This window comes from Neovison vison, chromosome 11 (genome assembly GCF_020171115.1).
Source record: "Neovison vison isolate M4711 chromosome 11, ASM_NN_V1, whole genome shotgun sequence".
NCBI classification, from domain to species: domain Eukaryota; kingdom Metazoa; phylum Chordata; class Mammalia; order Carnivora; family Mustelidae; genus Neogale; species Neogale vison.
This window is the reverse complement of record NC_058101.1, coordinates 6,022,435-6,048,175: the sequence shown is the minus strand read 5'-3', so window position 1 is coordinate 6,048,175 and position 25,741 is coordinate 6,022,435. Positions and strand designations below refer to the sequence as shown.

At 46.5% G+C, this 25,741-nt stretch overlaps 1 protein-coding gene across 7 annotated transcripts in view; it reads left to right on the top strand.

Annotated features, from left to right (window-relative positions):
• SEPTIN11 (septin 11) overlaps positions 1 to 25,741 on the top strand; it is an 87,422-nt gene that overhangs the window by 35,153 nt on the left and 26,528 nt on the right. For all 7 annotated transcript variants that reach the window (XM_044224628.1, XM_044224624.1, XM_044224622.1 and 4 more), the window contains exons 2-3: positions 9,643 to 9,757; positions 19,625 to 19,820. In XM_044224628.1, the coding sequence (XP_044080563.1) occupies positions 9,643 to 9,757; positions 19,625 to 19,820 (311 nt within the window). The remainder of the gene's footprint in view (positions 1 to 9,642; positions 9,758 to 19,624; positions 19,821 to 25,741) is intronic.

Below are 25,741 nucleotides of genomic sequence, written 5' to 3'. Positions count from 1 at the left end.
GAGGAGAAAAGCCGGCTTGGCTCGGATGTCCTCAAGTCCTCCAGAAGTCCTCACTGTTGAACTCAGAGGCCAGCAGGGGGGCTTGTGGTTATACAGTGGACTTTTTTTTCTTCCTGCAAGAGGGTGAAAGTGTATAAATTTGTGTACACTTTTAATCAGGGCTAGTGATATGCATGCTGACCAGTGTTATTGTAGGGGACCGGGACTCTCTGATACCTTGAAGTAGAGGTTGCCATTTAACAGAAGAAAAAGTGAGGAAGGACAGATTTAAGTTGAATGGGGGATAGGGCAAGTTCCACTTAGGAGATGTTGGCTTAGCAGTGCCTGGGCCACGGATGCACAGGGGAGAGGAGGGGATACGGGTATGACAAGCAGTCATTAGCCTTTGGAAAGTCACTAAGCGGGGGCAGGAAGAAGTCATCTGAGAAAAATTCCGTTAATTCGTGCAATGCCCCGTGAAGTGCTTTACCTTAAAGCTGGCAGACCTGAGGCTGAGAAGTTCCCATGACTTCCGCTTCCTGGGTCACACAGCTCAGTAACGGCGGAGTTGCCCTGAGTCCTCTGACTTCACCCGTCAGGCAATTTCCTGAGTTGTTCTGCTTTTCTGCTCACTTTGATCACTTCCAATGTGATTTGGTTCTGCTATTAGAAAAAATAACTGCTTGTATATTTTATTCTATCGCCTATCTATTAGCCACAATAAGAATTGCAGGATGTGGGGCGCCTGGGTGGCTCAGTGGGTTAAAGCTTCTGCCTTCAGCCCAGGTCATGATCTCAGGGTCCTGGGATCGAGCCCCGCATCGGGCTATCTGCTTGGCAGGGAGCCTGCTTCTCCCTTTCTCTCTGCCTGCCTCTCTGCCTACTTGTGATCTCTGTCAAGTAAATAAATAAAATCTTTAAAAAAAGAAAAAAGAATTGCAGGATGACCTCCTTTAAAAGGATTTTTATTATTTATTTGTTATTTATTATCCCTTATAGCAATTTCTGATGTTTAAAACCTTTTATTTATTTTCTGTTTAAAAGGTGTGGGGTGTATGTTTTGCAGTAAGTCAAATATTACGGAAATATAACCTAGAAAGTAAAATTTCCCTATAGTCATACTATTCCCAAAGAAAACACCCCACATTATTTTTGCAAGGATCTGGAAAAGCAGAATTTGTTCCTTGTCTGGCAGTCCTTTGCAGAGCCTTACTTTGAAATGGCACTTGAAACTGGAGCAGTTACTCAATATGAATCAGGATCTTTTCTGGTTCCTGGGGGTGGTTTTGAGGCTGGGAGGCTGGCGCCCGGGCTTGTCAGAGCTGATCTACCCGGCTTTCTGGCCGGGGGCTCGCCCTTGGACGCTCCTTCTCAGGCCCCGCTTCCAGCCGGGCTGCTCTCAAGTTCTTTCCTCTTACGGTTTTCCTCCTCACGGTTCCCTCTTCTTCCTGGCTCCCTCTGTTCTGCTGCTTGTGTGAGACAATTTCCTTCGGGGTTTTCTTGGCTCTGACCTTCGGATTTCATGTTATAGATGACAGGCAGAATCACAAATGTTCTCCAAGTCATCCTTAAAGAACGCAGTCCTCACTGGTAATGAGATGCTTCAGACATTTCATATTATGGAAATGACCCCAGCAATGCCTGGCCTTGAAAACATCCCCATGCGGGCTTCATAGTTGTGGTTTGAGATGTTTCGCATTCCAGAGTTTTCCCTTTTGCATGGGAACTAAGGGTGTTGCCCATGTTCCCACCAACTTCTCTTTCTTTAAAAGAGAATATGAAACCAGTTCAATACTCTCTAAAATGTAGTTAGATAAGAGCGTGTGTTTACGAAAACGACCCACCAGGCCCTCGGGTAAAACCTCTGCGGCAGTTTTGTGGGGCCTCGATTCCTCCAGTACTGGCTGGTGCTCCGTCAAGGATTTCGTGTAAGGAACAGCAGTGCTTCGGCGAGGCGGCATCTGTACAGCCAAACAGGACCTCAAACGCAAGGCAGCACCTGAGGCGAGGAAGGGACACGTACCTGCTCTTTCTCCCAAGTGGGCATCTTTACGGGGGAAAGACAGAGAACAAAGGGCCTATGTCCTATGGTCCTATCTCAGCTTCACTTGAAATTGGACATTCTTTTAAAGTCTTAATCATTTCTACCTCCTCCCTTCAGGCAATGCTGGTCAAAAATACTCTTTATTTGCATCTGATTACATGAAACTTGCACATAGGCCGTAGGCCGGGGTTGGGGGGGGCGCGGCTTGGTGACTGCCCGCCGGTGCTGCCGTGGATTCTGTTTGGACCTGCTGCAGGCTGGTGCTGGTCCTGCGAGTCGTACTGTGGTGCTGTGTCCCATGCTTTTGGGTAGTGTATGACGATATGCTTGTGACTGTTGACTCCATCGATGTGGCCCACTGGGCTGTGGTGCGTGCGTCCGGGATGCTTTGTTTCCTCCCCTCCCCTCCCCAGCACAGTATCTAGCACCCACGGTACTCAGTCCGTATTGGTGGAGTGAATGAAAGCGTGAAGAAAGATTTCCTTTTTTCCTTGAACACAGATAATTAACTTACTTACACAGAAGCGTTGTTTTCTGTTTTCTTTTGAGGCTGTAAACCCACTTTTCAAAAATCTTGTGGAAGATAGCAGATACAGCTGAAGGAAGAAGTGTATTTAAGCAGGGCAGTTATAAAGGGGGAGCTCTTTATAACTTTTTAAAAAACTGTCGTCATTATTACAGTCACGCAGAAATGAAAAGTTAAGCTGGAAAACAGGCATATACACAGATTTCTATTAGGTTTGGAGTTTCCTAGGATAACTGATAGACACTCGCTTCCAAGGGTCGTTTAAAAATTGAGCTGCCTTGATTTGGCAAGAGAAAACATACTACCAGGGATTTTGTGCCTTGTGTTGGCTGTCTTCAAGCAACGTGACAGAATTGGATTTATGCATCTGTAGTTAACAGATTCAGGAAACCATAGAATTAGTATTAGAACCAAGACTTTTTTAGAGGCTGCTTGGTAAAATCTCTTCATTTAAAGATGAGGCCTTTAAATGAAGGTGGGACAGTATAACTTATTATGTATAAAATGAGGATTTGAGAAGAATACAATGACCACTTTTTGTCAACAAAATCTCCAGCTCTCTAAATGAATGCATAAAAGTTATTGCTCAAGTTTAAAGTCTTTTTTTTTTTTTAAATTTATTTGACAGAGATCACAAGTAGGCAGAGAGGCAGGTATAGAGAGAGACGGGGGAAGCAGGCCTCCTGCTGAGCAAAGAGCCCGACACGGGGCTCCATCCCAGGACCCCGGAACCATGACCCGAGCGAAAGCAGAGGCTCTAACCCACTGAGTCACACAGGCATCTCTATTGCTCAAGTTTAAAAAAATATATCATTTTAAAGGCCTGAAATCTTTCTAAGTTTAAATGGTAATATCTATTTTTAAAGGTAAAAATTCAGTGTAATTGCTTGCAATGTCCATTAAAACATGTATCACCTTGGTAACTTGCTCCCTGGCTTCTGCTGGCTGATAAGATCAGCCGCTGGAGATCACCTGACCACACCCACTGAAGCCTTCAGTTTTAAAATCGGAGAAGAATTGTCCTTTCATTTTGAAGGTGGTGAATAGAACCTGTGCGGGGACACCCAGTTTCAGGAGGCTCTGGGCTGGCTTGAAACAGAGGAAAAAGAGGGGAATCCAGAATGGGTTCCAGCTGTGCAGGTGCTGATGCCTGCGAATTGGAACGTGATTCTGTGGCTTCCCCCCCCAGCTTTGTAAGTGACTTTCTTATTTAGGGTGAATTTTCTTCTGCTCGAATCTTCTCTGCCTCTCCTCGACTTTTTGTTCATTCTGTTCTTCCCTTCGTGGTTTTTCTTTCTCCGTTCGTCTGAGGGTTTTGCTGACCCGCAGGCCCTCCCGGCACGCGCCCCAGCACCGGCATTGGTCCTTCGTGCAGGAGTGGAAAATCCGTCCTCTTTCCTCCCACCGAATTAGAGAAAGGAAACCCAGGTTTCCGAGGACCCGTTCAGTGCTGGGCGCTCTTGTACTTACTGATGGCTTCCCTCCTCCCAACCCCCCGCCAAGGGCTCCGTCACAGACGAAAAAAAGTAGGGAGCAGAGCTGGGGTTCAGATCGCGCCTGTCCGACTCCGAACCCTTTGCCCTCCTGTCCCTGCTAAAGCAAGATCTGGAGTTGTGGAATTTTATTTTATTTTATTTTTATTTTTATTTTTATTTTATTTTGAGAGAGAGAGAGAGATTGAGTGCATGGAGGGGCGGAGGGAGAGAATCCCATCAAGACTGGAGCTGAAGTCAAGGGTCAGAAGCCCGACCGTTAAGCCACTCAGGCTGTGGACCCTGTTCCATTTTTTATCTTTTTATTTTTTAAGATTTTATTTATTTATTTGACACAGAGAGAAAGATCACAAGTAGGCAGAGAGGCAGGCAGAAAGAGAAGGGGAAATAGGCTCCCTGCTGAGCAGAGAGCCCGATGCGGGGCTCGATCCCAGGACCCTGGGATCATGACCTGAGCTGAAGGCAGAGGCTTAACCCACTGAGACACCCAGGCGCCCCCTTTTTTTTCTTTTTTCTTTTTTTTTTTTAATGGTTGTTTTAAAGCAGCACTCAGAAGGTAGGTGTTGGCACACATTCATAAATAATTTACTTTATAATTATTTTAATAATGAAGTCAGCCAGGCGTCTTCTGAAAAAATTGGCCAATTATAAACTTCAGAGTATACATTCAGAGTAAAGTGACCCTTTGGGCATGGATGACTCTCACCTAGGAGGCTTCTGCAAGCTGGACTTTTGTTCCCCTGGTCATGTTGGGGAGCTTTGGCCTCCACAAGGTGTTTTTGAATTTCCCTGTCCAAAAGCTGCTTCCCTCCTCATATCAGCCATAAAGTCATGATATTTTATCACTTTAATCCTTAGTGGTATTATATTCATGATGTCCTGTCTCTACTGCTAGTGGTAAATCTCTTCCTTTTTTTTAAATTTTAAGATTTATTTATTTTAGGGGTGCCTGGGTCAGTTGAGCGTCTGACTTTTGGTTTCAGCTGAGGTTGCGGTCTTGGGGTCCTGAGATCAAGCTCCAAGTTGGGCTCCAAGCAGAGCACGGGGTCCACTTGGATTTCTCTTTCCTTCTCCCTCTGCTCTCACCCACCCCCACCATGCGCGCTCGCTCTCTCCCTCGCATAAGTCAGTCTTTCTTAAGATTTACTTATTTGAGGGAGAGAGAGAGATTTACTTAAAGATTTGCTTATTTGAGGGAGAGAGAGCATGTGAGTGCACAAGTTGGGGGAGGGGCAGAGAGGGAGCGAGAATCCTCAAGCAGGCTCCTCACTGAGTGCAGAGCTCAATGTGGGGTTTGATCCCAGGATCCTGAGGTCATGACGGAGCTGAAATCAGGAGTCGCCCGCTAAACCAGCTGAACCACACAGGCGCCCCTAAATGGTAAACCTCTTACCATTCAGTAAGTAAGTGTTACTCACTGATCAGGCAGGAAGAGAGCTGATCAGTGAGTAACAAGAGTAATACCTGGTCCCTGAGTGCTTTGAGCAGTGAGTATTTTGGAATGAGCAAATAAATAATTGTGCCCACGTGAAAGTGACCTGAAAAGAGAAAAATGAGGTTGTTAAATTATTTTATACCATAGAGTTAGTCACAAGCCATTTCAAGATGGAGTAGGCATGGAAGTACAGCTCCTCCCTAGATAGAGCAGCAAACACAGGGCTAAATCAACTAAGGTCTTATTGTTACTTACTTAGTGGTTCCATGTTGGTGCGTTCATTTGAAGGAATGGTCAAAACTAAGCCTTGTATTACCGGTTTCGCGTGCCGTAACCTCCTGGCCTTGGCGTTGCCAGGACAAGTGAAAATACATGCAGAGCTCCTTCGCCAGTTCGAATTCTCAACTTACATTTCTCATGGTTGCCAAAGAATTATGACTTTAGAGAGCCCCCCCCACCCTTAACATACTGGATTTTGGTAGCAGCTGAAACCATTGTATTGTCTGGGGCTGTCTGAGAAGTTTGTAGGTCATCGTGCCCTACCATGGCTAAGTGCAAGGTCTCTAGAGTCTAGAACCTGACGTCTGGGCCCAGATTTCAGGTCTTCAACTTACTAGCTGTGCGACCTTGGGTAAATCACTAAACTTAAGTGCCTCTGTTTTCTCATCTAAAGTTGAGTTTGGGTCATAATAGTAACTGTCTTGTAGAATTGTTAAGATAAATTAACTAGCTCATTATTAAGGCTTTTCTGGAACATTGGAAATGGTCGATGAATATTAGCGGTTATGATGGTCGTGGATTACCAAATGGCCTGACCCCTCTTTATCCAGTCATTATTTTCCTTGCATTGGTAAGGGGTATGTTTACTGAAATTCTCTCTGAGATTTAATAATAAGGATAGTGCTGGAGATCACATTCTGCAGGATCTGGAAGGTGTGGATACGTAGACATTGGCTATCAGGTCTCCCCAGATGGAGGACATGGTGTGAATAAACCCTGTTGGTGAGAAATGTGGGCCCATCTCAGGAGTAGTAAGGGTCAGGGCTGAGCTTCAGTGCTAGGTGCCCTGTAGGGAGAAGTGGGAGATTAGGTAGGAGATTTGAGATTAGCCCATGGAGGTCCTGAGATGGCAGGCCAAGGAGTCTGGATTGGGGGCCTTTGAGTTCCGAGATCCCTTTTGCAGCAAAAGAGAGAGAGGAGGGACCGGAGGGACCAGACGGAAGGTGGTTGAGTCGGTGGGAATAAAGGGGCGGAGGATACCGGTCTTGATCACACTTCAGAATTTATGCAAGGGACACCTGGGTCTCACACGTCGGTAAGATAGGGATAGAGAAATACGATTTCGGTTTCAGGAACATCAGTTTGAGGTGCTGATGGGGTAACCCACGAGAATCGTCCCTTTGATAGAGATTCAGAGCTGGAACTCGGGCAAAAAGTTCAGTAATAGAGGTAGAAAGCTGAGAGTTATTTCCAGATGCGTGGTAGTGGTCGAAGACATGATGATACATGAAATGCCCAAAGACTGCACCCATTGATTCAAAAGAGATCCTACGCTTTTGGGGGGAGAGATTAAGGCAAGAAGCAGTAAACGCGGTGACATAAAATTCTGGGACGTAGGAATTCGGTTCAGCTGTTGTGTGTGACTTAGAGCCTCTACTTGCTTTCCCTGCAGTGCTTTCTAGTTTTTAAACCTGCTGGTGAACCACAGGAGGGACTTCCTACTTCGCTACTTCCAGTCACATACTGATGGCCAGTGACCCTCCAGGTTCCTTTAATATTGGGCAGAGAATTAGGCTCAAATTATGGAATTTTAAAATGGCAATATGAAATGTACATACTTCATAGTCCAGAGTTAGAAGACTCTGAAGAAATACATTTAAATTTAAAAAAATTTCAAGACCAAACTGTTTTATAACCCTTCATTTTGTATGTGGTTTTCAGTGGGTATAAAAATACTCAGTGGGTGCGTGGGTGGTTTCTCGTGTTTTGGAAATGGTGAGAATATGAGATGCTGTGCGTTGGGTTCTGGGATGAGAGCTATAATTACCGACTCGGATTCTTTCCCAGGATTGGCTCACGGGTGGGTATCTGTTTGATCTAAAAACCCAACAATGCAGAAGCCACAGTCATAAACTACTCTCCCTCCCCCACCGTCCCCCCGCTGCCCCTCCTCCCCCCGGAAATGAGAAGAATTGTTGTGGCGGGGACGAGGGCGATGGCTCGTCCCTGCCTTGCCTCCTTTCAGGCCGTTCGCTGACGGTTTGGGTCAGAGATGGAAGGCAGAGGGAGGCTGGTGCCGTGGATCTCCTGGCCTGAGCACAGCAGCCACTAACAGCGGTGGCGGCAAGAGTTCTAAATAGAACCCAGACTCATTTCAGATCCTCCTCCCCCTTGGAGGATGTGGTAAACACCCTAAAAATACCTGCTGTCTGAACCTTTGAGGTCTGGAAAAGGAAGGGGCAGGTGGTAGAATTAGGGCCGGGTGGTGGTGTGAGGAGGCGTGGCCAGCGACCAGGCCTGCTGCCCTGGGGTCTGCTGCCCGTGGGGTCTGCTGCCGTGGGGTCTGCTGCCGTGGGGCCTCCTGCCCGTGGGGTCTGCTGCCCTGGGGCCTCCTGCCCGTGGGGTCTGCTGCCCGTGGGGTCTGCTGCCCGTGGGGTCTGCTGCCGTGGGGCCTCCTGCCCGTGGGGTCTGCTGCCCTGGGGCCTCCTGCCCGTGGGGTCTGCTGCCCGTGGGGTCTGCTGCCCGTGGGGTCTGCTACCAAGCTGCTCGGGGAGCTGTCGCCGCGCCATCCTGTTCAAGGATAAGTGCCTCCTCTTCAGTCTCCTGTTCGCTGCTGGCAGGTTTCAAGGAAACTATTCATAGACCAGGCATCTGCTCTCTGTCCCATTGACCTCGTACCTGCAGCGGCCACCATGGGACTCGGGCAGTGTGCCAGGTTTGGGTTGTATTTCACAGAATTAGAATTTTAGAGTGGCAAGGACCTTAGCCATTACATTGTTCGTGAAACGTTCCTTTAAAGTCACTGTGTCGAGGGAGGCCTTTTTCTCGGCCTGGATAGTGACCACGGGGATGGGAAGACGGAGTCTCCGTCCTTGACAGTGAAGAGAAATCCCAGTCATCATTACGTAACGCAGAGGAAGGAATCCGATCTTTTTAAAAATACCGATGAAATGGTCCTTTGCAAAACTTCTTTTTTATGAAAAAAAAAAATAGGGTTGTGGGGCTCATTTTCTTACTCAGACTTTGGTATTTTGAATACAAAAACATTGGTAACTGAATCAGAAAGAACACCAGGAGTCTTGCTTTCAAGGGGACTTTGAATATCTAGATTAGTTTCAATATCTAGATATCAGTATCTGATTTCAATATCGGTAACCATGATGTTGAAATGGAGGGACCACAGCTCACCTCTGTTTTCTTGGGAAAGGAGATTGTCACAGATGACCGCCCAGTACATCCGAGACACATTCAGAGTCATGGAGGGAGTCAGCACCATTCTAAAATAGCATGAATCACCCACATTTTTTAGTGTATGAGAACTCTCTTATCCCAGTCTCCTCACTGGAGGAGGCCCAGTGAGTGCGGAGCCCATGCTGGGTGCTCTGGAGGCGGAAGCAAAGATGCCCCCAAAATCCCGTAGAGCTGATGGTGGAGACAGGACCACTTCAAGCGCTGAGGAGTTTTAAATATGTTGCATTTATGGTGGTACAGAATTTTTATAGTTGTAACAAGTATGTATCTTCCATTCTGAGGGTCACAGAGTTCCTTTCTGTGTCTGGAAGAATGTTCTTATTTTATACTCTGGGTTGAAGTAAATTGAAAGTTTTTCTTGAATTCTTGAAAAAAACAACATCATGGTGGGTTTTTTATGTCACTTCATGCCTGTCTGCCAGGCTAGAAGCAGGTATTTCCCCGGACCAGTACACTTGGAAGCAGAAGTGAGATTCCTTGGGAGAAAGTCTGCTTTGGGAGTCCATGTGATTTTGTGGAAAGAGTGTGGCTTTGGGATTTTTAGTTGCTTCAGTTTGTAGACGGCAAGGAGGATGTGGGTTTAGAGGGAATCTTCTTTGTCAACGCAGGGAGAGGGTCACAGCCACAGCCACAGCGCGGGGTAACTTGGTGGCATCGTTCCTGAATTCTCAAACGTTTCCCTCTGAAATTCCAGAATGAAGAGCTTCGAAACTTGTCCCTTTCTGGACATGTCGGATTTGACAGTCTCCCGGACCAACTGGTCAATAAGTCTACTTCTCAAGGATTCTGTTTCAACATCCTGTGTGTTGGTAAGTGACTCATCGCTGGCTGCTTAGCAAGGACTCTGATCCTGAAGTGTTGGCAGGTGACTGTCAGAGGGACACGTTTCGGGGAAATAGGGGAATGGTACTCGTACGAGTCTTCTTTCTCTCATTAGTAAGCCCGGGCAGTAATACACTGTGTATGTCGCAGAGTTACAAAGATTGGGACTTGTATGTGGTAAATGTTTCATGAACTTTGTGATGTTACTCAAATTGGTATTTTTATGTGTGTCACACTGTCAAGTGGTCAGTTCAGTGTTATTAAAACACTTTCATTTTTGGTGGGGTGAGAGTCTTAGAGCCTGGCAAGACTATAGGAAGTTGGAAGAAGGGACTGACAGGAACACGCATAGAGAGAGCATTCAAAAGCATATTTAGAATTTATTTCTCGGCTCTCTGACTACCGTGCAATAGAAACCTCCACTGAAGTCTTTTTAGAGGTATAAAATCTGAAATTACTCTTAACTTCTATAATAAACCTAATGTTTATATTTCTGGTTTTTAGAGCAAAAGAATGTAGAATTCTGTTTTATATCTGGAATAAATTTTCTGCCTAAATTACAAATTAATTGTGTGTCTTTAAATTGGAATCAAAAACTGACCTTTAGTGCATTCCTGATCGATCAATGGGAAAAAATCCAAGAGACTGGATTTATCTACCTCCTCAGTGTGTTTTATTCATATCTTGCAGATGTGCGTTCGTCTGGGCCTCTGGCCTTGGCGTTTTTCTTCTCTCTAGCCATATGCTTTTTAAAGGAAAGGCAGAAAAGAAGGTGAGGAGGAAACTAGTAGAAGTCTGGAGGAAATCAAACAAATCTGTTGGTTTGACGCAGAAATGCTGCTGGGACAGGTGACGGCCCTCCCTTCACGGTCGCTCCAGGCGAGCGGCCAGGCTGTACGGCGGTGAAGGGGCTCGGGCTGCGTCGTTCTTGCTGTTGTCCTCTTGTCCTCCGGTATATGCGTGGGAGACCTCACCCTGAGACAGACCAGGAGGTTACGTGTATGGGCAAGTGGACCGTCCTTCGCCTGAGCTTGGCCGAATGTACCAGACTGACTTCTCTTGTCCAAGTAAAATGAACTGAATTTAAAAAAGGTAGATGTTGAATATAAGAACCACCATTTTTAAAATGTTAGTTATTAGGGGAAGGGACGGATATTTTCTTTTTCAAAAAACCTGAACATATTAAATGTAGCCCCTGTACTGGGGGTTCGTTGGTAGAAAGCCACACTGACTTGTGCACTAGACCAGTTCACTCTGGCATTAGGTCTTAAGCGTCGGGTAAGAGAAGAACTCGAGAGAAACACGACCAGAGCAGCCAGCTCTCCTGCATCCCCCTTTTCCCGACATGAGGCTGTTTAAAATTCAGCAGGGGAGCCCCCGAATGGCAGCTGGTTCTGCAGAGTGGCATAAAGGAGTTGTCCTTTCTCCGAGGGTAAATGCTCGTTGCGGAGCAGGGCAATTCTTCATTAGCGTAGCAATTTGTTGGCAGTTTGTTGATTTTCTGTTGAAAAGTGCTCTGAATTATAGGCCAATTACTACTCTGGCTTCTCTTGCCTGCCTCCCCCAGCCCTGTCTCCAAGATCAGCTTCAAGAACACATGTAGCAGTTATGCCCCTGCCCCTGCAAGTAGGATAAAGGCTTCCAGTGGGATTGGGCTTGCTGGAAGGACCTGGTTTGAGTCGATGTGAGGTGTGCAGTGGGCGTGTGGGCTCCCTGGCTGACCCCGTGTACGTAGCACGATCATGAGGCTAGTTGGAATTCATCACAAGCCACATCCGCGCTGCCCGGATGGATTTGTAAAGCAGCTGCTATTCTGACTTCCCCGGGTAGGTGAGAAGACCTATCATTTTTAGATATTTATTCTGGGCTCATTCTTAAACAGGTTTAAAATTAGTTTTTTGATTTAATTAAAATAATCCATATATATATTTTAATTAGGAGCTCTTCCCTACCCCCTTCCCCCTCCTGCCCTCATTTCCATTCCCTAGCATAGCCCTGTGGAATCCTTCTACAAATCTTAACATTTTTCTGTACTTAAAAATTATTTTTGGTGGCTTTAAACAACACTGGCTTATTATCTTGTAGTTCTGTAGAAGTCCTACCAGGCTAAAATCAAGGCATCCACAGGGCTGAGTTTCTTTCCACAACCTGTGGGGGAGTGTCCGTTGCCTTGCTGTTGCCAGCTTCTAGAGGCTGCCGGCATCCTTCACTCAGGGACACTTTCCTCCATCTTCAAGGCCGGCAGTGTTGTGTTTCTCTCTGTTTTTGTGTTAGGAAAGTTTCCACAGAGAATTCCAGAAATCCAGTTGAAACTCAGTTAAGAGGCCTCCGCAGCTCCGAACACACTGAAAGAGTCCTGCCCTCAGTCGTGTAATTAAGATCAGCTGGTTCTGGGCATTCGCAGAGTCTTCTGGAGGCCGTGTCTGATTCTTGGTCCTGCTTGCTTCTGCGGGGCCTCATGTGCGGGCGGGCGGCTTCAGGTGGCCGGTGTGGCTCGCGGCAGCAGGTGCGGCTCGCGGCAGCAGGTGCGGCAGCAGGTGCGGCTCGCGGTAGCCGGTGCGGCTCGCGGCAGCAGGTGCGGCAGCAGGTGCGGCAGCAGGTGCGGCAGCAGGTGCGGCTCGCGGCAGCAGGTGCGGCTCCCGGCAGCAGGTGCGGCTCCCGGCAGCAGGTGCGGCTCCCGGCAGCAGGTGCGGCTCCCGGCAGCAGGTGCGGCTCCCGGCAGCAGGTGCGGCTCCCGGCAGCAGGTGCGGCTCCCGGCAGCAGGTGCGGCTCCCGGCAGCAGGTGCGGCTCCCGGCAGCAGGTGCGGCTCCCGGCAGCAGGTGCTGGCCTAGCGGCCCCTGAGGACAACAGAGCCGTTCCTGACGGGTCTCGCTGAACAGTCACAGGACGTCTCTGATGGACCAGGCCGGAGTCACTTGCCCACACGGGTTGGAATACAGGGTTAGTTCAGCATAAAACACCACAGGTGCCCTGTGAGGAAGAAGATGTGATGGGAAAGGAGGTTGGGCGTGGAGGAGCCGCACACTGGGCAGATAAACAGCTCCCGCGCAGTTATGCAAGTACTTCAGTGTTTTGGTTTTACACCAACACCAATGAGATCACACTGTCCATATTCTTTTGCACTTTCTTTCTTTCTTTTTTTTTTACGCTACAGTAAGTCCTGGGCGTTCCTCCATGCGGTGTATCTAGCTGGCCAGGTTCGCTTCCATGACCGTTTGGAACCTGGTTGGAGCCCCCATGAGCCCTTCGGGAGACCCGGGTCCCAGGGTCAGCATTAAACATTAAGCATACTTACGCACAGAGGGCAGAACACATCAGATCCCTTTCCCACAAGTAATTTACAGCAAAATATCTATCAGAAACCAACTCTCACTGCCATCTATCTATTTATTTATATTATTTCAATTCAAGTAGCCAACATAGAGTACATCATTAGGTTCAGATGTAGTGTTCAGTAATTTTTCAGTTGCGTATAAGGCCCAGGGCTCTCACATCGCACGCCCTCCTTCATGCCCATCACCCCATTATCCCAGCCCCCCAACCTCCACCCTTCCAGCAACCCTTCTATAGTTAAAAGAGTCTCTCATGGTGTTTCTCCCTCTCTCATGACTTCCCATTCAGTTTGCCTCCCTTCCCCTATGGTCCTCTGTGCCGTTTCTTATTTTCCACATAGGAAGGAAGTCCTGGGATGATTGTCTTTCTCTGATTGACTTCTTTAGCTCAGCATAATACCTTTCAGTTCCATTCACAATGGTCCATCTATTTTTAAAGTCAGAGTCTGTGGAAAAGTATTCTATTTGATCAAAATATTTGACAGCCACGTAGAGGAGTAGGTGTCATTTAATTTAAGTATATCCATGGTACTTTTCACCTTGTCACTCTACTGTCCATATGTATTTTTTTTTTAACACACTATGCACGTGCGTGCTATTTAAAGCATCATTACTTTATTTTCATGTGATAAATATGGGAAGGAAATGAGAATTTTAAGAAGAGAGTTACGATCCTAGTAAGGAAACTGATTGTGTTTAACAAGAAAGCCTTGAATTTTAATTTTATTTTGTAGCAAGAGCTTTTAGGTTGCGAAGAGGGGAAACGAACCAGGGCAGTGATTCATCCTGGCATGAGCTAGTGTTAGAGGCCACGAGTTCAGTGTCTGGTATCAGAACCCATTCCTGTTGAATCCTGAAAAGAAGTGTAATAAAGAGGAGAGTAGTGTTCACTTAATAGGGAAGAAAACTCTTTTGGTGTTAAATTGGATGCCAGACCCCCACCTCTCTCTTGCTTATGACATACTAAATCACCCCTAAAGCTGTATTTGCATAAAGCCTTTTCTTACCGTGATGTAATTCTCTAGGGAATCAGAATTACTCAACCTTTCTTCACAATTTTAAATTCATATACCTTACTCATTTTCCAAAATGGCATTAACTCTGTGAGAAACTTCAACATCGATCCAGAAGTATGTAAGTTCTTTGAGTATATACACAGACGGATAAAACACTATAGCATCCTGCGTTTGAAGAGCCACCGGTTCAGCAGGGTCAAAGTCAATTAATAATACATCTGGAAGATAGAAATCTTCCTTGTAAACCCCCCATAGTTGTTTTGAGAGAATGACAGAAGAGGAGTAGAAAACATGCAAGTTTAAGATCTTCATAGCCAAGACTATAGTATGAACATAAACTGTGGAATTTTACACTTAAATCTTTTTTTCTCAAGAATTTTATTAAAATTTTTTTTATTTGGATGTGGCTGACACATGTTACATTAGCTTCAGGTGTACATTTGTATCCCATATTGCTTTTCCAGGAAAGGATATGAAATGATTTACAGGGTGAAGTGAATGAGTAAATGAATAAAGATAAAATTAGCCCCAGAAAATAAAGAGAAGCCAGGACAAGTCAGAGCTAAAGCTATCAGGGTCGGTCTGGAGCAGTTCCTTCAGGGATGGACTTGCCTCTCAGCCCGTGGTCAGAGCATGGAATGAATCCGTTCACCCAGAAGATACTCACTGAGCACATACTACGTGCCAGGCGTCAGCTAAAAGTTGAACGATGACAGAGTTATGGTATGCGTAAAGTGAAAACAAAACAGTTGCTCCAGATGAAACAGTTTCGCCTAGAAAAATCTTCCCCGGGGGTTCTCAGCAGAGAGGCGCTCCGTGTCACTGCAGTTAGGTCTAGATCTCTAAAACCCCCAGATCGGTGCAGTTGACCACACAGTGCCAAGGGTCACACGCTGCTCTTGCACGCCCCTCACTCAGGCTGGCGGCACTAGACAAAGCTCGTATCATTGACGGTGATTTGATGAGGAGTTAAAACAACACAGCTTAGGAGCAGAGCTCTCTGATTATCCGGCTTCATCCTAGAATAAGATTCTGGATATTTAGAGGAGGCAGGCCGACCTTCCTGCACAATTATTTGGATAATTAAACAAGTTGCCAGACCTGGCAAGTCAGTAAAAGATGCTGAATCATGGATTGGCTTTTTGATCAATCTACAATTACCTTCTAATTAAATGTAATCCTACTGGGTCTTTCTTTCTTTTTTCTTAATTTCTTCCTTCCTTCCTCCTTCTCTCCCTCCTTCCTTCTCTTTCTTTCTTTCTTTCTCACACACACACACTCTCTCTCTCCTCTTCTTCATTCTTCTTTTTCTTCTTCTTCTTCTTTTTATTTTAACGTCCAGCTTAGAGCTTGTGGTTTAAATAAGCCTGTGAATAGAATGGAAGGGTTAGAGTTTGACTGTGCTGTGGGTGTCCCGTCCACCAGGCTTGGCAGGAGCAAAAGAAGCAGAAGCTACAGATAGAACTTGAAGAGTAAATCTCTGCTGTAACAACGGAATGTTTAGGCAGATGTGTTTTTAACAGAACAAACAACAAACTCCAAAAAATCTACCCAAACGGCAAATCTCAGTATAAATGATCATCATGATCATTTTTTTCCTTCAGTTAACTTTTGATGAATGCCTGTGTTGAGCCAGATACTCCACTAGGGAGTTCTGAAATGCTTCAGAGCTGGTGTTAGTCATATATTTTCTCAAAATATTGTTGTGGTTGTTGGGTTTGAATCCAAACTTATTAGGCTTTCTGTTACTCAGTTAGAATGAAGCCTTTTTGCTCTTTTGGGTGGCTCAGAATTCTAGAAGATGCCCTACTTTCTGAGGATAGACAGAGGCCTGATGAATGATGGACTCCATACTCCCCTCGTTCTGTAATTCTTTGTTCCAAAATTTGTCATTCCTTCTCAACTGCTTTTGGTGAATCACACTGCTGCCAGAGTAGCTGTGTCTAATTATGGCCCTTAAAAGCACAGAGCATAGAAATGGAAAGCAAAGCACTCTGAAATTTAGAGGAACAGTGGTTTTTCCAAGCCCTTGATCAGTCCTGTGCTATAAGTAGTGCCTGGAAAGCTAATTGTTCATAATTTCCACCTTAATGTAAATGATAATTAAAACTACCTTGCCTTACCAAAAAAAAAAAAGCACAGTATTCCTGATTCACATGGGCTTAATGAATTCTCAATCTGGTAAAACGGATTGGTCATTTCAGTCCTGTCTAGGTAACCTGGGATCCTTACCATGTAAATTGAAGTCTTCATTGCTGTTTGCAGGGTCACTGTGTAACCTTGTGCAGAGACCTTTCTAAAATAGTTGTGCTGCTGTTCCTTGTCTGTGTTCTGAAAATGGGTAAATCTGGAAGAGAACTTTGTAGCACTTGAGAAAGTTACAAATGTAGCAGACACGGAAAATGACTCTGGCGCAGTCAGCATTGAATTGCCTACAGACCTACAGATTCTAAGAGTCCGAGGGCTAGAGCTCTGTTTGTTTGTGTCCATTACAAAGTAACTTTGTTTTGCTCAAGGTTATTTTGTTAAGCCATGAATCACAGATATCAGCTGTTGGCTCTATCCCATTAGGAAGCAGAGACTAGTTTAGATATCTTTTATTGATGGGCTTTTTTTTTTTTTTTTTTTTAAGATTTTATTCATTTGAGAGAGAGCACGGGGGACCGGGTGGGGAGGGGTTGGCAAAGGGAGAGGAAGAAACAGACTCTCCCCGCTGAGCTGGGGTGGAGTGGGGGGTCCATCCCAGGACGCAGAGATCATGACCTGAGCTGAAGGCAGATGCTTGACCATCTGAGCCACCCAGACGCCCTTTGGTGAGCTTTTTAATAAGAATATCCAGGAAAATAAGGAGAACCGGAAACAGGCTCAGCAGTTACGTATCCAGACTTGGCAGAGATCTGGAATGACAGTCAGGATATTACAGAGGCTCAGTCAGTGTCAGTTGTCTGTTTTTATTCATCATTTTGTCCCCAGCACCCATGCTCGTCACAGAGGATGTACTTAAATATTATTAATGAGGACATTTCAGGTACTAACCTACTGTGTCTGTCCGTCCTCTTCCCCCCTGTATTCCCTGCTGAGGGTCTGTCAGCAACACATCATCTATTTCCGTACAGTCTTTTCTGCCTCAGGGCCTCTGCCTACTCACTTCCCTCTGTGTGCCTTTTCTTTTCCATGCTGTTGCTTTGTGTGTGGGTTGTGTATCTCTCATTCAAACCCCCCACGGGAGAAGTTCTGATTGGACGGACAGGCCACTGTCCAGTGTGGAGCACTTTCTTGGCGCATAGTGACCAGGCTGCTGCGGTGCCTCCGGGCGGGGGCTAGTCCCGGTCCCGTTACCTGTGGTCACAGGGTATGGTCTTGCTCGTGAGAGGAATGTGGTTATGCAGACACTTAGAATGTCGTTCTGTAATGCTGAAGTGGAGTCTGCTGTTCTGTCACATGTCCAGGTCAGGTTCCGAGCAACAGCGGGAGAACACCGTGTCGAGCTAATTCGTTGTCGTGGTCCCGGAGAGTGGCACGGAGCTCGGCACGTTGTAGGCACCGGAAAAAGTACTGGCTGAGTGGGGCCTGGTGGAGGAGGACATTCTTTGAGCTTAGGCGTATCAAGAGCCTGTCTAATGGGAAAGGTTAGAGAATGAGGCAGATGTACTTAACACAGTTTCATTCCAGGCAGTGAGTGGTAAGACACGATAAAGCTTCTAAGGAGAGAAACTCAGATCCAGGAACGCGCCACCCTCCTTCAGTTTCCCGTGGCGCTGGGAAGTAATGAGTGTCGCAGGGGCGCCTGCAGGGTCAGTGGGTTAAGCCTCTGCCTTGGCTCAGGTCATGGTCTCAGGGTCCTGGGATCGAGTCCCGCATCGGGCTCTCTGCTCAGCGGGGAGTCTGCTTCCTCCTCTCTCTCTGCCTGCCTCTCTGTCTGCTTGTGATCTCTCTCTGTCAAATACATAAATAAAGTCTTCCCCCCCCCCCCAAAAAAAAAGTAATGGGTGTTACAGAAGCTCTGATTTGTAAGTGAAAAGAGGATTCTGTCACACAGTGGGACAGTTGCTTTTTTAAAGCTACAAATCCCAGAGCTCTTTTTCCCATAGAATTGTCACCATCCTAAAAGTCTTCACAGCAACCCTTTAGAAGAGGAACCTCATGGGGCTTGGATTTGTTGAAAGAGTTGCAACATGTTGGCATGTTTAAAGTGAACTGAAAGTGTAATTGGGAAATATTCCAGATTGGAAAAATAAAGGCCTCCTTACGGATCCTGCCTCTCGATTTCTGCCTCCCTCTTCTACCGTCGCACTTGGTTGCCGCCACCACCAAAGCGTGGGTCCTTCCTCCTTGCCAGTCGCTTTTAACTCGGCATAAGAATTAGGATTGGGAAAGAGTCTTGCTTGGTACTGTTTGAAGGCCTGGCTGACGTGCTTGCTGCGCATTTGGGGTCCGCATTTGCTTAAGGGAGCGGCCTGGGGTCCCCCCCGCGCGCGTCACACGCGTCGAGGCTTCAGTAAACGCCGCGGTCAGTTCTCGATGTGAATTAATAAGGCCCTTGTTGCGGGCTTTTTCGCCTCATTAACTTTCATCATCGCAGATTTCACCCGGAACCTGGACGAGCTGCCGAGTAAATGTTTTTCCGTCTTGACTCCAGTCGTAGGGAAGGAGACATGGGAGCGATAAGGAGGCGTCACGCGGACGTGTCCCTGCGACCGGAAAACACGAGGCGTGGGTTTTCTCTCTAATAAGAAAGTTGGGACGTTGTGTTTGTTGAGTGGTGGTGTTAGAACCACGCAAAACTTGGGTGAAGACCGTGGCTCTGCCACAGAACAGTGTGACTTCGCAAGTTCCTTAAATCACCAGGCCTTACCTGCCCCATCTGTGAAATGGAGGGGACAGGAGCGCCTGTTTCATGGGGGGTCGTAGTAGGATTTAAATGTGGTAATGCATTGGAAGCCCTTGCCCTGGGGCCTGTCACAGAGTAAGCCCTCGGTGACCTCGGCTGGTCTGCTGGGGTCACTGTCACCGTCACGAGTGTTGTCTTGGAAATGTAATTCTATTCAGCAGCATTAGATGGTGTCAGATCATTTGATGACTTCACGTCATGTAAATGAGATTGGTCTTTTTCCCCTGGTAGCAGAAACAAATAATACAGTATTCTTAAAAGTAAGGTAATTTTACACACCAGTATTTAGGAGAGGAAGACGTACAGTTTCTGTCTTTATAATGTATAAACTGCCACAGGCAAGCTTACAGGTTCTTTTTCTCTATCCAGAGGTTAAGAAGAGTATCGCGATCTGTAAGTACAAGATCTTTTATGCTAAATGGTTTCTGGAATTCATTAAGGCCTATCTAGGGAGGTCTTTGATAGCTTACACATGGAGAGAACTCTCTTTTCGTAATGGAATTTCTGGTGATACTTTGATGAAAATTTTACAAATAGGAGTGAGAATTTTCTGATGAATTCAACTGTCTGAGAGGCACTGACACATTCTGTCCTGTCTCCCTTGTGGTCATCAGGTGAGACGGGCATTGGCAAATCCACGTTAATGGACACTTTATTCAACACCAAATTTGAAAGTGACCCAGCTACGCACAACGAACCAGGTGTCCGGTTAAAAGCCAGAAGTTACGAGCTTCAGGAAAGCAACGTACGGCTGAAGTTAACCATCGTGGACACTGTGGGATTTGGAGACCAGATAAATAAAGACGACAGGTACATCTTGGGGTTTCATGGGGATATAGATGGACCAGGAGATGGCAGGGCCTGTCCTGGGTACATTCAAAGGCTAAATGTTCCCTAGTTATGGGGCTGGTCTTCTGTTACCTAATAGAAAAGACATTCTTGTTCTCTGAGAAATTTTCTTAGAATGTTCTTCCCTGAGGTCTGGACCAGGCAGCACAGTCGGCTCCAGCTAGTCTAAGGGGGAAATAAAAGCTTAATGGCGTTTTCCCAGGAGGGTCATGGAACTAGATTTGGGGGCTTTCCCAGCAGGAAAAGCAGTCTAGAGAAACACGCAGTGGTTCTACAGGACAATAGGCAGACGCCGCTGCCACCGGTCACCTCATATAATTTGGCACCCGTGGCGCGGCGGGACGGTCCCTAGAACCACCAGTTCTGTCTCGGATGACCGAGTGCCTTTACCGTCACTCGCGAGGAGAACAGGTGTGGCCTGCGTGTGGCCTCGGTGGTGGGTTTCTCGCTCCCTGCGTCCAGGTCTCGTGTGGCTGCCTCTGCTTGTAGAAACCAAGAACGCTGGCCGTGAGACTCTGGGAAATGTGGTTTTTGGTTTTGTTTTTGGCCACTCTGCAGACTAAGAAGGCGTTCAAGAGGAGAGGAATGTGGAATGAGCGTCTGCCGTGCTCTCTTAGTCCCTGAGGCGGACTGGGATATTTGACTTAATCCCCAAATTCTTACAGATTTCAGGGAAAGCTGAGAGTTGGTGAGATATCCTCTGTGAGCAGCCACGCCCCAGGATTTAGGAGACCTGGGTCGCAGCCTGGGTTCTGCCAGTGACAGCGATGGGACTGTGGCAGTTTGTCTCACTTTAAGGGCGCGTCACTGGACGTGTGATACCGTGTATAGTCCTGCTCTTTGGCAGAGGCCTGAGGACGGACACTGGGACGGGGCGTGGTCATAAGGGGGTCATCCTGCATTTTGAAGTCCTTGGTCAAAGTGGTACCAGCTCCTAAAACCTCAAAGTGCAGAAAGCATTTTAATGGCAGATCTGTTGAAAAAAATCTTGATTTTCAGGTGGGACTAGATCTTGCCGTTGATGGGAGTGCTTGGTGTGAGGCACTGTGCGTCCTTCTGTGAGGTGTGTGGGGCTTCCTCGAGGCCTGTGGAGGGGTGGGCAGCCTGCGGGTGCAGAGCTGCCCGGTCGAGTCTGAATGACTGTGGTTTCAGGCCAGCCTCATGAGGATGTAGGTCGACTGGGTTAAACTCGCCCTCTCTCTCCAGTGGGGTTTGTTAAGCTAATGAAGTCATAGATCCAGTAAAGTATACTTATGAAAGAAAGGACGTGTTTAACCTGATTAAGAAAGAAAATATTTTCTAAGAATTGTGTTCCACTAGTTTGTACGTAGAAAGGGGCCGCCACCTGCAAGCGCGTCTTACCTAGTCATTTGTGGGAACCCGCTCACGTAAACTTGAAGGTATAATTATAAAATAATACAGTTGGTTTTTAGTTTGATAAAGCACATACTCAATTTATAAAGCCGAGGAAGTTTGGCTCTTCTCTGTGAGTTGCTGTACGCCTTTATCTGAGGGAAGCCATTAATCTTGAAACTGTTGCTCAACCGATACGTCGGCCTCGGTCCCCGGATCCTGTTCACACTTCTCGAGATCATCCACCCTCTTCATCATTCTTAACACCAGATGTCTTACGACTATTTTAAATATGGTGCTCATTTTCAGAAGAATTAGAGAAAGTTAAAATTGTCCCAGTTCCAAAGATGATTTTAGAAGGGGGCTTCCAGAGACATTTTTGTGCAGAGACAACATTAAGGGAATAAAACACCAAATCAGAGAGATACGTTTACTTAGGGCTTGGAAATTTTATTAGTACCAGGGTTTATTTTTCCTTTCTTTCTTTTTAAAATTTTCCTTAGAACTGTGTATATTATATGCGTATGTTTTGTAAAGAGGAACTTGAACTATTTTAGTCTAGAATGTGTATTGCCTAGAGATACTTTATCTCAATATGTATGAGCACCACAGTAATTAGGAAGAACTGTTTAATTCATTCTCTGGCTGAGCTCCATTTTATCTATGGAGCAGTTTAAATGTTCTTCAATAAACATTGTCCTATAAGAACAGCAGTGATTGTTAGATGTAGTGAGAAGGATTTCATCCTGCATCTGGTCAGAATGAACTGTCTGTACGTTGTGTCGGGTGGGGGACAGTAAGCCCAGGCCCTGCAGCTGAGCTCCTGCTCTTAATTTATGGCCTCAGTGCCAGGGAATGATGGAGAGGTTCCCGCCTGAAGGCTGTTTGTAACGCCACGTGAAGCAGAGGAAGGGGAGGCCTTGGCAACAGCCACAAGAGCACAGGTGCATTCTGGGGCCGGGGAGAGAGTCGGGCTTCCCTGTCGTGGGGCCATCACCGTGTGCTCCGAGCGAGCCGTGTCTCCGACTCTCCCGCCCGCACGGGTTTCTCCCTGGGGTTGGAGGATGTCATGCTGTGGCCCCCCCCCCCCCCGACTGGAAGGCAGTAACCGGACCTTCCGGCAGGAATGAGAACAGTCTTCCAGCATCTTTCTGCTCAGACTCCGTGTGCTCTTCCCGCTTCGAGTCACGGCCTCGGTGGCTGCACGACTTGCGTCCCCCCGAGTGGGGGTTGGCCGTCAGCCTGCTGGTTTGCACGGGCCAGCACGGACAGCGAGTGGCTTCTGTGATACCGATTCTCACATGTGCAGCTGGAGGCCTCTTTAAGAAATGAACTGACTCATTTGGGTCAAATAATAAGTTTCCAAGGAGATTTAGAAGAGAGGAAGTGTGATATTAACCTAACCTAGATACCAAATATTTTTTTCTTCTGAAATTTCTTGACAGCTGTTGCATAACCTCTTTAAATGGCATTTGGAACTCTGTGCCCCAGAAGGCATTGTTGACACTGTTGACTCTAAACCCAAATGAATATTGTTTAAAAAAAATTTTTTTTTCGGACAGTCTGCTTCCATAAAAGAACTGGAAGTGGGGCGCCTGGGTGGCTCAGTGGGTTAAGCCTCTGCCTTCGGCTCAGGTCATGATCTCAGGGTCCTGGAATCGAGCCCCACATCGGGCTCTCTGCTCAGCAGTGAGCCTGCTTCTGCCTCTTTCTGCCTGCCTCTCTCCCTACTTGTGACCTCTCTCTCCCTGTGTCAAATAAATAAAATCTTAAAAAAAAAACCAAACCTGGCAGTGAGGTATGCATTTTTGCATTGATATGTAACCATATGGGAAGCAATGTGTTGTTTCTCTAAACCCGTGATTATTTTTACTACTTTGGGGATGAGGCAAGCTTTTCGGCCATGAAAAGCTTCTCGCGGGACTTCGAGAATGTCCCGGCGTGTTTATGTAGGCTTCAGCCATGTCAGCGTTCCTGCATGAGTGTCTGCCTGGGACAGAGCTGGCTAGAAGGAGACAGGAAGAGAGATCTGGTAAGGTTTCCTGTTGTTTGAGTAGCAGGATCAACTCTTCGTGTTTCTGTCTGTCTTCTTCAGTTGACAAGGGAAGGGGTCGAGAGAAGAAGGTAAACCAAGTTTTGTCGTAGAGCTGGAAATGATTCCCGTGCCCCACATTTGGGAAATGGGAGGATACAGTGTCAGGGGCGTATCCTGACTGCAATGGTGGTCAGCCCTGCGGGACACGAACAATGGAAATCCGCAGACTCCACGTCTTTGTGTCAGAGTTATAAAATGGTAGCGAAGTGGACCCTCTGGTCTCTAATTTCTGTTTTTACCACACTTTCTGATGGAGGTAGTTGAGAGCTAGGGAAAACTAACTTTAACTAACAGCAAGGCAGAGGAAACGAGATGGTGGGTGTCTGCCCACATGTAAAATGGGGAGTCGGCCCCTGAACAATGGTGTTGGTTCTTCCGCAAGAATGATCAGTAGGTAGCTTGGGTGGGTAGAAAACATTGTATAAAATACTTTTTCCCATCAGTTTCAGGGTCAGCCTCTGTATTTTACTGTGAATTTTGTGGCTGGAGGTGAATTGGAAAAATGAGTTATGGGTAAGAAGGACTATCCCCATGCCTTAGAAGGAGACGATGTGACAATGTAAGAACTGGATTCTCTTGGCCTTCCTCCACTGTCCTCTGCATGGTAGGACTACAGTCCAGAGAAGTTGAAATTGGCCAAACAGAAAATAAATTGGTGTCCCTTCTGTAAGAATGGAGACTAGCCAAAGGCAGAATTGGGGTTAAACTTCCTTATCTGTGTGACGGTGAATGTAGATCAGAAGCGAGAAGGAGTAGGAGGAGAGGGGCCGGTGGTTTGTTTAAAGGATGGGGAAGGGGAGTGTGAAAGTGCTGGCTGACTTAAACACAGGGAACAGTGATTTTCATAAATAGTTCTCCTGGAATACATTTCTTGTAATTTGTTGTAACGGTAAGAAGTTAAAGTTGGTGACATTTCTTGCTTGACTCCCTGTGTGGGTGCCATTCACCAAGCGAAGGAATCCAGGGAAGTGTGGGTTTGGGGCCAAGGGGAGGAGTCCCGTCTTGGACACGTTTAGTTAGAAGAGCGGATGGAGGTACCTCTTCAGCAGCTGGATGGATGGGCTGACCCTCGAGTGAGAGATCTGGGCTACTAGCAGAGGTTTACGGATTCTCAGCACTTACATGGTGAGTAAAACCCAGGAATAAATGGGATTTTTCAGGGAGCTCATGTGAAGGGAAGAGGAGGAGACTAGAAGATTAGCCGGAACTCCCTGAGAGGGCACGGCAGAAGGAAACCCAGGATGTAAGAGAACAGGTTTCTTGGGCTATTTAGACTCCAGGGCAGAGAGCGTCCCTCACTGGAAGAGGGGAGATGATGTGCCTCGCATAGTCTTGGAGGATCAGAATCAACAGCAGCGGCAAGAGGGAAATTAATAGCAGAAACATACTCTGGGAGCACTGCTGGGGGGAGGTGCTGAGAAGCTCAAAATCAGGAACCCGTGAGGCAGGAAGGAGCAATTGCTTTCGAGCTGCTTTCCTTTCCTTTCCTAAGAGGGCGTTGGGGAAAGATCCCCGTTCCCCAAACGCATGACTCAGTGTCCGGAGACGGAAGCATCAGGCCATGGACGGGCACAGGTGGACCTCGGTGGAGTGGCTGGTCCACTTCCCTGCAGGGCACCGGCCCAGCGGCAGAAGGGTTCCCCGGGTGCTGGGTGCGGGTAGGGCTCCTTTTCCCCCTTCTCTTTCTGAAAAGTCAGGCTGGCTTTTCTCTTATTTGTTACTGTTTTTTATTATATTATATTTATTATATTATTTATTACATCTTACTCTTCTGTGCTAGTGCTTTACACACACCAGCATATTTGTAACAGTAGCTCTCTGATAACAGATGCTTCTTTGCCCTTGATTTACCTTTGAGGAAATCGAGACACGGAGGGGTTTAGTAACTTGCTCCAAGTCACATACAGACTCGGTTGTGGAGTTGGGATTGGTTTGGCTTGAATCCGTGCTTCTAACCACTACTATCCTATGATAATTCACATGATAATATTGTTATTTTATACCTGCCAGTGTTTTAACGTGGAAAACAGAGAAGGAACTTATACTTGCTCATTCTTTCTATTAGATTTTATTGGGATTTCTGTTGTCATATTTAGAACCTTATCATTACGGAGGCATATTCTGTTTTTTCTTTAAACCACTAGAGGTTTTGTCTGCTCACATTGAATCAGCGAACTGTGATGAATCACCGAGGAAAAATATCAAAAAAACTTTTTCTGAGTGCTTTCAGTTTTTGGTTGTAAATGTGCTTTGTTTTGTTCGTTCGTTCATTCTCTCAGGTGTCTGCTGTCATCCACATTATCCAAGATTTCTAGTTCCCTTTCACGGACTTCAATTTAGTATGTGAGTCAGGAGAGCCGAGTGTTGAAAGGTCTTTCTTTCTTTCTTTTCTTTTTTAAGATTTTATTTTTATTTATTTGAGAGAGAGAGAGAG